Raw genomic sequence first — 12547 nt, 5'->3', positions numbered from 1 at the left:
CTACGTAACATCGTTAAAATACCTATTAAGGATACTAGTCGCACCATATGTTTCAGTGTAGGTATGCATAAGGAGCTGGCTTTCAGTGTTGTTTTCAGGTTGTTTTTCAAACAGTTCCGGGATAATTCTCTCTAGTACTCAATGTTGGGACCATAGTTCCGCTTGGAACTATTGTTAAATAATGATGGAAGCTAGCACCGCATCGCTGCACTCCTTAACGCAGGCAGGCATAAGGTGCTGGCTTTTGTCTTAGTAAATCTTATCGAGCTTACACTGTACGTTTGAATTTAAGGTTACAAAAAAAAAGATTTAGGCAACATCTGATAAGCGACCTCTTTCTAAGGGTTGCTCTTGGAATCAGTTGTAAGTTGTGGAGAATCTCTGCCCGCCAGGCTACCCGTTCGTGATCACGTTCAGCTCAGCTACGACGGGATATGCTTTATCGACAGAGGCGATGATCACAAAATTCTATTCCCGGATTCGCTGCTACGATTTAGTGCCATGTTTTTGGTATCGCCTAAAACCGTAGCGTTGTGTATCTCCCTACGAATCTCTGCATTCACAGACCTTACGTTTTTTGCTTCCTTTGCTGCACCAAGTTACGTTCAGTACGTGACCAGCTGATGGAAAAAAAAAACAAGCCTTCACAGCTTTGTCTGACTTTATGTCGATAGTAAACCGCCACTGTTGCTATAGATGGCATTGCTGCTTGACTGACTGAACGTCAATATGCATGCATGTACAAAAGCAAGCCAGAAATGGAGATGTGTGTGTGTACACTTTTAAAAAACGTCAAACGCTTGCCTACGTGCGTCATGAGCCACGAGTGGAACAAGTAGTGGGATAAGTACAGTCAGAAACTGTCTGTACGGCCAATGTACTTAACGTGACTTAAAGAAAGAATCCAATTAACGCCATAACAGGTAAATTATTTGTATTTAATAACGGTCCTGGTTCTAGGATGTTATATCTCTAAATTACTAGGAATGGATATTGTTTAATGTTACATTTTTTTCGTAATTATGAGACATTTGAATTTAACATCATTTTTTACATCATAACAGTGACTTTATATTTCTAACACATAACATAAATAGTTCTTTGGTTTGAATGATTTTGATATACAGTTTCTTTATGTACGGTGAGTTGTAAGGCTTCGCTGTCTTGAGGGTAGCGTTCCATTTCCTTAGAATTAGAACTAGCTTGCAGTTACAGAACTATGTCGAATGGGAGCAGATTGTTGGAAGTGCTCTTGAAGGTTTCTGAGAAAGCAGCAAATATTGCCAGAGCTTGTCGTCAGAATGATACTCTGTTCAAATTGCTCGTTCAAGAGAAATCAGAGGAAGAGAAGAATCCTAGATTCTTCCAGGATTTTAAGACCCTAGCTGATGTTCTTATCCAGGAGACGATCAGACACGATATAGGCATTGAGGTAAATCAGTCAACTGGTATTTTATTTCCTAAGTGATTGCAAAGAGAAGTATATCTATGACACTGTGATAGAATATTGTGCAAAGAGTGGCAGTTTCCAGAGTTAGCAAAGAAGGTCAAGGGCGAGGAAAGTAATGTCTTCAGCAATGCTTTGGGTGAAACTGTAATAGTCCAAGTGTATCCATCTCCTGAGGAGACGACTCAGCTTCTCATTAAAGTCTTGAATAATGATACTGCAACTGCCACTTTACTTGCATCCGAAGTTCATAAAAAGATATCCTTGGAAGATGTACCAGTTAGTGGCAGTCTCGTAGAAGACTTTAATATTGACATGGATGATCTTGGCATTTGGATAGATCCTATTGGTAGGCTTAAGTTTTTATAATTTTTGTCTATGATTATTCAGCTGATGAGTATCTGTAAACATGCGAAAAACATTTTCATAGATTCTACAGCTGATTACATTAATGGCATAGAGCTGATGGATTCAGTTGGCAAAATACACTTAAGCGGTTTGCGGTGTGTTACTGTATTAATTGGGGCGTATCTTGGAAGCACTGGATTGCCCGTTTTGGGAGTTGTGAATCAGCCTTTCTACACACAAAACAATCAATCGTAAGTAGCAGGTGTCATCAATGTGTCCCCGTGTAATCAATGAATCAATCGAAAACGCGCTGATCGAATAGGTGGACTGGAATCTGCTACTGGGGATCGGTAAACGGCGACGTTGGGGAATCGTCCTTGAAACATTCGAAGCTCAGCAGTGGCGTCGTCGTTTTGAGTCGTTCCGAAGATCCAGAAGTAAAGGCGAAGCTTTCAAACGGTGGTTTCAGTATAGTTGAGTCATCCGGAGCTGGTTATAAAATTCTTACCGTTATTACTGGTCAGGCTGATGCTTATGTTCTATCAAAAGGTTCAACCTATCGGTGGGATACTTGTGCACCTCAATCCATATTGCGTTCCGTGGGCGGAGGTATCCTTGATTATTCGAAATTCATGGACAGTTCAAGTAAGGATCAATTGGACCTTAAATATTCATTGAGCGAAAAATGTTTCTCGAATAAAGGTGGTCTCATCGCCTATCGAGACCCCGTCATCTTGGAGTCTCTAGAGCGTTTGCTCTCTCAGTAACAATTTTATTCCATAATAATCTAGAATTGGACGAGGAATACCACCACGCCCAAATATCTGTCTCGTATTTTTAGTGAGAATTCATGTTATATTTATTTGACAGTCATTATTTATCAAAAATGGAAATCAATTTTAAAAATAACATGCACTAGCTATCTCTATGTATCTTCTATGTACGTGATGTAAAAGGTACAATAAATGTCGTCTACCAAAGGTAGCCCGCTGTTTACTTTGAAGTCTATAGATTTTATCTGAAATTGAGTTAACTAAAAATGAAGCTGGACTCCGGTGGACATATTGAAGCGCCCGAGTAATTTGTTGTGTCGCGAACGTGATCGTATAAATGAAAAAGGTAATTTGACTGGAGGATTAGAGGCTGACACCGAAGAGATGGACGAGTCTCATTTAGCCGGAGACCTTCGCACTGACCCAGAGTGGTTTGAACCTGAAAAGCCTAAAAGGGATGCTAGTTAAGTAGGCCAGTGTGTTGAACCGAGTAGCGGCCATTTCTCGTTCGCAATAAACCATAAGACCAGATGTGTCATCAAAGAGCAACGATCGACAGAAGTATCCTATCAGTCGAATACGCAGACGCAACTCAGGCACAACGCTAAAAATATTTTTTAGCCAGACGTAGACTTTAATAAGCATTTTGCGTATCTGTGGTTCGTAAGAGCGCTCATAAAAGTCCCTCATGGCATTTTGTAAAAACAGTTTATTATATTACCATACGCACGTGGTGATACATGCGTTCACGTCCGTCGTAGGTTACACAAACAATCGTGACAACCCAGTTTATCTGTGTACACGAAGCGGCCAGCTATTTACAGTCTTAGCTGATATACGACGATGAGAACTTTAATATACAGCACAACAAAAAGGTGGCTCAAGCTTTGCTTCCATAATATCGAATGTCCAAGTACGTAGCTTCAGCCCCGTAAAACCTTAAACCGCAGAACTGTGCTGAACGCCGCGATCGAACGTCACTGGGAACTTCATAAGCCGCATGACTTTTCTCTCGTGCTGACAGACCTTTTCGTTTACATGAAATTTACACACCGGCGACCTGCTCACGCCGCCGGATCCTCTATTCTGGTCCTTCGTACCTCCTAGCGACAGAATTTGACTTTCCATTAGACTCCTAATACTTCCTCTTTTTCTTTTTTTCAATCACTAATAATCCGAGCAAGACTCAAATTTCCTCCTCGGGTTGCGACTCCAGTCGCACGAGGCTTCTGCCTTGCGGCTCCACTGTCCTGGACGATAATTCACTCTGCCGGAGACCCGCGCTTCTAGCAGGTGGACAATGGTTCCCGTTAGTTTTCCGACGGACACTTATGTACGTCGTGCAGGTATTCATGCGACGTAATATAGAATTCGTTGTACCATCTACACCTAAAACAAAAAAGAAGCCACTTTTTTGCCACTTCTCATTATACAGTTATCTAATGCTATTGTTCGCTAATTATAAATTTCGCACGCGTCACGTGATATCAGATTGGTAATCCCAGCGGCGCCTGTCGCCGTTTCATGATCGAGGCGCCTCAGCAGATCTACAATTGAACTCTGACTCAAGCCGCTCAAGCCAATGACTAATGTGACTCGAGGATCCGGAAACAATGTAGAGTCGTGGGATCTGCAAATCACATACCCGTGAGTGCGATACCCGCCATGCTGGTGTTGCGAGTCCTTTGTCTCTGTGCGGGAATTATCCGTCGAAGACCCGGAAGTCGTCCAAGAGCTGCAATGAAACCAGCCCGGAACCTCGCGTTCATCCAGCAGTAGATTACAGGATTGTAGCAGGAATGGGACATCGAGAGCCAATGCAGGAGCGTCCAGACGAATGGCAGTCCGACCCAATTCCCGAGTCTCTCGTCGTTGTCCATCGCCAGCTACGTAAAACATTCGATTCCCTCATCCGAACCAGTAAAAGGTACGCACACACTCCATGCAGGCACACGCGCGCCCGGCGTGTTATTACAATACTCCCATGCCAATCGACCACCCAATCTACCACCCTCGTGGCCCCAATAGCGAGACCCGTGTATTTTCCTTTCAACATTTTATTAAGTGACTGGGGAACAAAATTTTAAAAAAAGACCCAAGTGTCTTCCAGGTCCACTTTACACCCCTGGAGAGAGAAGAGTTCGTGGCGGATCGCTATCGGGCGCTCGTGTGGGAGGACGATTCAGGAGGGACGTGCGCACCGGCCTTATCAGGTTGACACTGAAGGGCAGCAGCTCCAATAAAAAAGTTATATTGCTCTGCCCGGCTCCGAGCAAAGGGACGACAGTTTGTATGACAGAGGAAAAAAAATGTATATCTACAGTAAGAGTTGAACGTAAAAGAGAAACAGGTAAAAAAAGGAAACTCGAGGCACATTAGCTTAAAACGCTAGACACCCACGAGGATATTCTTCTTAGATAGTCTAATAAACGAATGGCCTGACGCAAAGCCTTCTAAAGAGTTATCGAGGTCTTGACGAAAAAACTCTTAATTCTTAGGAAACAAGTGAACCGCTCGAGTCCACACGGGCCGCTTTCCTTGGACATTAACGAGTTTGCCTAGCAAAGGGACAACAAGTAATTTCACTCTGCTACCCCACAAGCTATAACGTTGGGACAATAAATTACAGCTTCTTGTTTTATCCCTCTACCCCGTCCATCCTTTTATACGTTTTCGTGGCCACGCATCCTTGGGAATCCGATCGCTTATCCAAGTCAAGATAACATCGGGATCCTTGAATATAGTCCTGTTATCGCTATTTCACGGTTACGATATTTGACGAACAATACTATCGCTTCGCGGTCAATCTGTATATATGTATATTATATAGTATACTAGCTGTATTTCCAATATCACTGAACCTGATATATACATATCTATACGTCCGGAAGTTGTCAGTTATTCAAGGAAAAGCATATCAACGGAAGCTATTTGATTTCATTGATAATCCAGTCAAGCGGATTCAAAATATGCTATTAGCTGTTTCTGGCACTGCGTAGTTGAGTGGCTTATAAAATGTCTAGATTAAATTAAATAAAGTTTCGGTATACGCATGTCAGCGGCAGATAAATAAATGTAAACTGGGTGGACTAACGTAAAACCGTTCCCGTCGCATTACACATAACTGGGCGTTGAAAGTTCTGAAAGGCTTCGTTAGAATCGAGGAGAATGAAGTTGAATAGACTCACGATTAAAATGTTGAATGGAAGCCAACAGATGGTGAATACCAGCACCACAGTGATCATCATCTTTACCATCTGAAACATGGAAAAGAAAAATGGTTTATTGGAGATTTGGAAAATGGCAGAATTGGTAGGTGGCGAGATGCAAAGTTTGCTGTTGGCTAAACTGCCGTTATAAGGATTCGGGTAGCCTGCGGCTCATTAGTTAGGCTAAATAATTCTTTTCGGAAAAATAATGGTCTTCTGTGATGTGTTTGAGGTTTTTGAGGTTTTTGAGGTTTTTGAGGTTTTTGAGGTTTTTGAGGATCGCCCCTCGTTCACGCTGGGGACGTTCGTCAAGGGAAAATCCGAAGATCCAAAGCTGACACTCGATCATTTGATTACAGGAGTGGACTCGCCATTCTTCCTGTTCCGTTCCGTTTTCCACTGCGACGAAGCCAACCTTATAATTACATTATAGCCAAAGTCAATATTTCCGTTTATTCGGATTTTATCAGTGGCCGCTGGCTTTAGTATTTTTGATGCCTTTTCAAAGAGGCGCATGCCCAGTTATCTGCTCAATTAGTCACTGAGTTATCCAATCGACCAGTCATCCAGTCATCCAGTCATCCAGCACTACAATCACTCGGACGGCAAACCAGTTGGGTCAGGTTGTCGTAGTTACACAATGCTCCGCCAGAAATGGGCAGTTGTGTCTCTTTGTTGCCTCAGGAGCATTTCGAGGTTCGTTAAATAAATTAGCTTCTATTGTCACGGCGATTCGATCGATTACGTCGAAGGAATCTTTTTTTATTTTCATAGCGTGGAGCTGGTTATCGCGCATATTCAGATTTTACCAAATATTCAATGCTTCTCTTTTCCAGCCAACTGCTGGTGGAAATAAGAAAAGTATGAATCATCTTTTTCTCTGCAATTTTTCAAATCTAATTCGTAAAGTTGCTCTTACAAGCACGGCGTCTCGTTTGGTCATTACGACGCAACTTGTAAGTTCGCCTTTTCGCGCTGTTCGCCGAAAAATAAGTACTCACGTTTTTTTTAAAAAGGTTCGATTTCTTGCTTTGTTTTTTTCATCTCTCTTCTATATTCCAGTCCTTTGACCGCATTCGTAATGGGCGGCGGCCGTGTTATCGGGCCAGCCTTAAAATGATATCCATGTACCAGCAAGTCGCTGCTCCCAGCACACGAGCTGCTGCTCGTCGAGTCTACGTGGCTGCGGTATTTTTATAAATATTTGGAAAATTGGAGGAGAACAAAAATGAATAAAGCCGAATTCATAGGAAGAGATAGAAAATGAAAAAATCCAGCGGCGCCTGTACTCGAAAGCATCCATCGCGGATGATTTATCACATCATTCCGTATACAAGTATATACATGCCTCTAGATACGTATACATAAACAGACAGACGTTCACATCCCCAAGATTAATGGCTGCGTGACGTAAATTACGCTGGCAAACAGATCCTCGATGCTAATTAATTAGATTTCGTATCCCAGAATCCGATGAGATATTTTGGGATTCAATTTGCCTGCTTGAAAATATTCAAACTCTACTTCTCGAGGGGAACTCCGTGTCCGTCGTTAATTTCGGCAGAATGGCCGCGCAATTCTTCCTTATCTATTTGCTCCAATTTGCTCCGGCGATTTATATAATTCGGTTGGTGCACCTGGAATAAAAAGCGATTGCCTATTCCCGTGATAAACTGGAGCTTCAGCCTGTTGCCGGCCTTTGGGAATTTATCAACGATACTGCGATCAGCTGCCAAGTTGGGCGGCGGGAGAAGAGAAAAGAAAATAGTCACTCGACTGTACAAAAGAACCGCCGTATAGAATTTGCGTATCTCGGCGCTCCTACCACTTGCCGCTTTTGCCCTTCGAAATCGAAGAAAAGATTGTACGTGAAAAAATGTATTTTGCAAAGTCTCGAAATTATCTTCGAGACGTGTCGAGACACTTTTTATTCGGTGAAAACCTCGAGAGGAAAGAAGAAAAGGAACGTCCCGCTCGAACAATGTTTGCTATTATTCTCGAAGTAACGAAGCGTCAAACTGATCCGATCGATCAGCTGGACGTATCAGAAGGTTCATGAAATTAAGCTGCGGAACAGGGTGTGAACGTTAAGTACGGGACTCGAGAAAACATCCCCAGGCCGGGAGGAGCCTGAGACGTTTATGGGAATTATGAGGCAACAGGGAAGAGCAGAGCAGCCTCTCGATTAATCCGACTCGACCGATTCGCTTGTTGCTAATCCGACGAGCAAGCTGCTTGCTCTTCTTTTACTAACATAAGTAACCTAACCTAACCCATTGTTGCAGGATATTTTCTCGTCGCTGGGTAATTCCTTTCACCGCGCATCCTCCTCTTTGCCTTTGTCTGGTTATTCTCGTCAGACTCGGCTCAAGCGTGTGTGGCATGTATGTATGTTGAAACTGAGCTGCCTGGCTGCCTGGCTGCCTGGCTGCCTGGCTGCCCCGATTGTCCCCCTTTCTCTACGCGAAGAACGTCCTGACCTTCGGCAGCTCCAGCCAACCCACTTTCGTTCCCTCGACTTCCGTTTGTAGCTTTTCGTTACTTTACACTCCTTTCGTTCCAAGATGATATAGTTACGTAATCTGAAAATTTTGAAAGTCACTTGTTATCGTTCCGTTTAGTGTTTCTTTCAAATTACAAAAGCCTTCCGGACACGACGGAGAAACGGAGAAACGGAGAGACGACTCACTCTCGCAATCGGGTTCAGCGTTATTATTGCATTATAGTTCGACGCTTTTGGGAATTTCCTTTCGATCAACCAGACCGTCCTTTTCTCTCGTATTTTCCCCCGTGACTTCGTTTAGACGTCAAATTAATAAGGAAAGAAAAAGGGAGCGGTGACGTTGACGGTTACTCGGAACGAAGTCGCTTACGCGCTGACGGAGAGTAATAGGTTTATGTGACATTTAGCCTGTCTGCGCTTATGGCTATTACTCGCTGATCAATTGATTTTCCTGCTATTAGTCCTGTATTTCGGATCTTTGAGATTCGAGTACGTGTAACGGTAATAAATTTATACTTTTATTAGGGACGATCCACTTTTATTTTTTTTAAGCCAGAATGGGGCTACACGTGGGTAGAGACCCAGCTTCTTTTCACTTCGCAGAATATCTTATTCCGACTCTGCGTATTCTACTGAGAAAATATTTCAATTTAAACTGCCCGAAGCACAAAAAAAATGTATATTTCATATACATATAAAACATATCCTTTTTTTTACTCGGAAGAGCCTAGGCTCAGGGGATGCTGAGAGTATTTCTCGGGGAAAAATGACGCCGATCGAATGAGGGGGTTGAGAAGGTGGGGAACGAAGAGATGGAGCTCGAATGGAAGATAAAAATTCAAGTTTTGCATTCTCCGTTGCATTAAAATATCAAACGAACGAATTGGCTACAATTTGGAAAATGAAAAGATTACAATTTTCGAAAAAAGACTAAAGTCATTATTCAAAAGCAAGTAAACGCGCTGAGCCGTACGTCGGCTCTGTGTGTTATTTTGGACTTGAAAAATTGTAAGCTTCGAGTTCTTGTCGTGAAGAATGAGATGTGTCGTGTTTGACGAATTTCATGATTCGACACACCTGGACCACCTAAACTTTGGCATTTACGAAGTTGGCCCATCCTCAAGTTTCTCATTCACTTACGTTTATTGTTTATCCATGAGGATCAAAGTCTGTGATCGGTGGATTTCCAGAGCTCGTTTTCTCTAGATTTTCCTATGCAACTCCATCTACATACTGCTGCTCGATTGCACCTATTGATCAGCTGCATTGCTTTGCTTCTGCTTACATACGTATTCGAGACACAGAGCTGCAGGCAATATTCTGTCTGATGTATCTGACGTATGTGACGCAATTATCGAAAATCGATCACCTGGAGTCCCTTTTTGCGGAAATTTCTTGGTTCGCTGGAGCTTCGTTTGTCCTTGAGAGGCGCCTCTCTCGTATCAGGAGAGAAATGAATTCCCTTCGCAAGAAAGTCTGCGGTCGACAGACAGGCGCGTGCAGTCTTCAATGTGCACGCATGGATTACTGCACTGACGCACTGACGCACTGACGCACTGACGCACAAGAGATAATCAAAGTTCGCTTAAATGCAAATTGCAATTCCAGCCATTTATTTATTATACGGCTCTGTCAGTATCTCTCTCTAGTATCTGGACACGGTGCTTAAGACATGAGCTGATAACGCTGTCGAGGACGGAGCCGTAAACTTTTGCTTTATTATGCAGCACACGAGTTGGCTCGGCTTCCGCGCGTTTCGGCTTTCCTCGTTCCTCTTGGCTAATCGCGAGCGACTGTCCGATAAGTCGAGCAAACTGACAGCCTTTTTGCTTTTTTCTCCTTCTCTTACTTGTGCCTTTCCCTCTTCTCCTCCTGCTCTCCTTTCTTTTCACCTGATACACATAATTACTATGCTCGATAGGATGACATTCCCGTAACGTAAAGGGTAGATAAATTAGCCGGTAATCGCGAACCCGGATGTAATTGCCTCTTGACTTCTCGGCGCGTTTCGTGTATTTTTTCTTTTTCTTTTTTCAATCGCCACTCGAACCGCACGGTTTTTTCAAAGTTATCGTCCTTCAGTTTGTATGAGCACGAATGGATATTATGCTCCGTTACGTTCGGCTGCTTCCCACTTTACTGCTGATCGGCCATATAAACTGCAGTGAGTATCCTGTCGATGCGACTGAGAGTCCTAAAAGTTTGGAAAAACGTTCCGAAGAATTAGGCCATTTCCCGACTCGATTCCGAAAACGAGGATTTTACGACTCGTAGGAGTCTGCGGGTCGTCGTTGGCGAATTTTCAAAATTTATAGGAGAAACTCCTCCCATACGGAGCTAAAGGATTTTTTGCCATTCGCGTAAGATCCATTTTATTCATTGCAGTCGAGGCAGGCGGCCCCCCGTCCTCCCAGCTGGCGAGTCTCTTTCTTCGTCTCTATACCGGGTGAGTAGTTTCTACAATTTCGAGGGCTGGATGCTCTATTATGGAAATGCATTGAATGTTTCAGGGAAACGACCGAGGATTTTCTCGATGAACATCTGAGCGACGTGGATACTCTTCTTTCTCGTATAAATGACACCAAGCCGACAGTTGTTTACGTACATGGGTGGAGCGAGAGTGCAGAAAGCGTCAGCGTCCGCGCGATTGTCGATGGTAATTCGGACGGTCATTGAATCCGTCGGTGTTTCGTATTTTTGGACATTTAGGGAGGAATCGTTACCGCGTCATAATTTCCTTAACGTTTCAGGCTATTTGCACAGAGGCGATCACAACGTCATTGTGGCTGACTGGAGTGAAGTTGCGAGTCAAAGCTACCTGAGGGCGGTCCCCGAGATTAAAGGGGTGGGTGCAGCCTTTGCCGAAGCTCTGAGGACGATGGTTAATTCCGGTTTCGAAATCGAGAAGCTCCACGTCGTGGGACACTCACTGGGCGCGCAGGTTTCCGGTTACATTGGGCGATCTCTTAATTTTACCATCCCGAGAATCACAGGCACGTAAGGGACGCAGTAGTAATCCAAAGAAGCTCCGCGTCAGCCCTGCCTCTTTTCAACTCCAGGACTTCTTTTTCCTCAGGATTGGATCCAGCCGGTCCTCTCTTCAATTATCTGGAATCACCTCTTTCTGCGAAGGACGCACAATTTGTCGACATCATACACACTGATTACGGATTCTACGGAATCGCCCACGTGACTGGTACTGTGGACTTCTTCCCTAATGGCGGCCGTCGGATACAACCTGGTTGTCCGTTTTACTACCACGTAATGAGCAAAGGAGGCGAGTGCAGTAGAGTCGCGTTAAATAGAGTGACTCGCGGTAGAGCCAAAATAAGATAAAACAGAGCGGAATAATTGAAATCTCGGTTTGCTCGTACGTTTTAGATTTTTGTAGCCACCACCGATCTTGGAAGTTTTACGCCGAGTCTCTCCTGATAGAGGACTCCTTCGTGGCCGTTAAGTGCACCTCGAATATACGTTTCCTTCTTGGGAAGTGCAAAAAGAACGAAAAGGCGATTATGGGATTTGCAACTTCCGTCACTACGTAAGTAGAAGAGTCAAAAGAGCCAAAACTGCCGGAAGCTGCCGTGAACCTGGAGACTCTGGCTTGACTTTGATGATTCAATGAAAGCTTCGCTCCCTTAGTATTTTTTCCTTCTCACTCTTACAGGAAGGGTGAATTCTATCTCAAGACGAATTCCACTCCCCCTTATGGCCTCAAGAAGATGCAGCTATAAGAAGAGAAACGGCGCGAACCTAATTCACCCTCTGGCTCTATTGACTATTATCTCCAGGAACTCAGCATTCGCTATCTCGTGTGAGTGTTGCATTAATTGTCCATTTGCATATTTTAATCTGATCGGTTTCACCGGGGAGAGCGGGAGAAATGCGAGAGCGGCTGACAAATTAATTTATGATTTGACCGTAGTCCAATTCGAAGTGACAATTCCCTCCAGGCAATCGTTAGCCAATTGCCAGTGTGTAGGATAAATAGATAAACTCTATGGGAACTATTGTAGCAAAATGTTCACGATTAGATACAATTTAGATTAGATAGGGAATAAGTGCGGCTATCCCCTAAGTTTCATTCGAAATTGAAAATTTGAAAATCATAAATGAATGTTACGCATGAAAAGATAAGTTGGAAACTGGTCTGCATAATGCTAGAAAATTCAGTGTTCTTGAAACTCCAGACCCGAGAGTAATTCGCGATGATCGATCGTTTCGCAAATCGTTTGAAACTTTCCATCCGTTCACCCCCCCCCCCCCT

At 43.6% G+C, this 12547-nt stretch overlaps 3 protein-coding genes across 10 annotated transcripts in view; 2 read left to right on the top strand and 1 right to left on the bottom strand.

Annotated features, from left to right (window-relative positions):
- The first annotated feature begins 597 nt into the window (after positions 1-597).
- LOC107264550 (inositol polyphosphate 1-phosphatase) lies at positions 598-2779 on the top strand. 4 transcript variants are annotated; one of them, XM_015732930.2, is made up of 6 exons: positions 599-923; positions 1210-1432; positions 1526-1796; positions 1878-2046; positions 2118-2268; positions 2345-2779. In XM_015732930.2, the coding sequence occupies exons 2-6, from the start codon at positions 1220-1222 to the stop codon at positions 2471-2473; spliced, it is 933 nt and encodes a 310-aa protein (XP_015588416.1). In that variant the 5' UTR covers positions 599-923; positions 1210-1219; the 3' UTR covers positions 2474-2779. The 4 variants fall into 4 exon arrangements, with proteins under 4 accessions (XP_024937563.1, XP_015588416.1, XP_015588414.1 ...); XM_025081795.1 differs by having other exon boundaries at positions 598-923; positions 1203-1432; positions 2118-2779; XM_015732928.2 differs by having other exon boundaries at positions 601-923; positions 1216-1432; positions 2118-2779.
- A 158-nt stretch (positions 2780-2937) lies between these two features.
- The window catches only part of LOC107264548 (RYamide receptor), a 16982-nt gene continuing 7372 nt past the window's right edge, over positions 2938-12547 (bottom strand). For all 5 annotated transcript variants that reach the window (XM_025081793.1, XM_025081794.1, XM_025081792.1 and 2 more), the window contains 3 exons: positions 5757-5825; positions 4214-4454; positions 2938-3957 (listed from right to left, as the gene is read on the bottom strand). In XM_025081793.1, coding sequence (XP_024937561.1) covers positions 3755-3957; positions 4214-4454; positions 5757-5825 — 513 coding nt within the window. In that variant the 3' untranslated portion in view covers positions 2938-3754. The remainder of the gene's footprint in view (positions 3958-4213; positions 4455-5756; positions 5826-12547) is intronic.
- LOC107264551 (lipase member H-A) overlaps positions 10265-12547 on the top strand; it is a gene marked incomplete in the record, with an annotated part of 2705 nt that continues 422 nt past the window's right edge. Inside the window, 7 exon segments of the mRNA XM_015732931.2 lie at positions 10265-10444; positions 10666-10726; positions 10791-10936; positions 11031-11273; positions 11357-11557; positions 11662-11821; positions 11948-12497. Coding sequence (XP_015588417.1) covers positions 10378-10444; positions 10666-10726; positions 10791-10936; positions 11031-11273; positions 11357-11557; positions 11662-11821; positions 11948-12014 — 945 coding nt within the window.

This window comes from Cephus cinctus, unplaced genomic scaffold, assembly GCF_000341935.2.
Source record: "Cephus cinctus unplaced genomic scaffold, Ccin1 Ccin1_scaffold0173, whole genome shotgun sequence".
NCBI classification, from domain to species: Eukaryota; Metazoa; Arthropoda; class Insecta; order Hymenoptera; family Cephidae; genus Cephus; species Cephus cinctus.
This window is presented reverse-complemented; position numbering and strand designations above follow the sequence as displayed.

What these genes read in the sequence shown, in the direction of transcription:
- LOC107264550 (XM_025081795.1), top strand. Translation starts at nt 1,220, where the DNA reads ATGTCGAATGGGAGCAGATTGTTGGAAGTGCTCTTGAAGGTTTCTGAG. An exon ending in GACACGATATAGGCATTGAG is followed by an intron (nt 1,433 to 1,525) that starts GTAAATCAGTCA and finishes AAAGAGTGGCAG; the next exon opens with TTTCCAGAGTTAGCAAAGAA. An exon ending in TACACACAAAACAATCAATC is followed by an intron (nt 2,047 to 2,117) that starts GTAAGTAGCAGG and finishes CTGATCGAATAG; the next exon opens with GTGGACTGGAATCTGCTACT.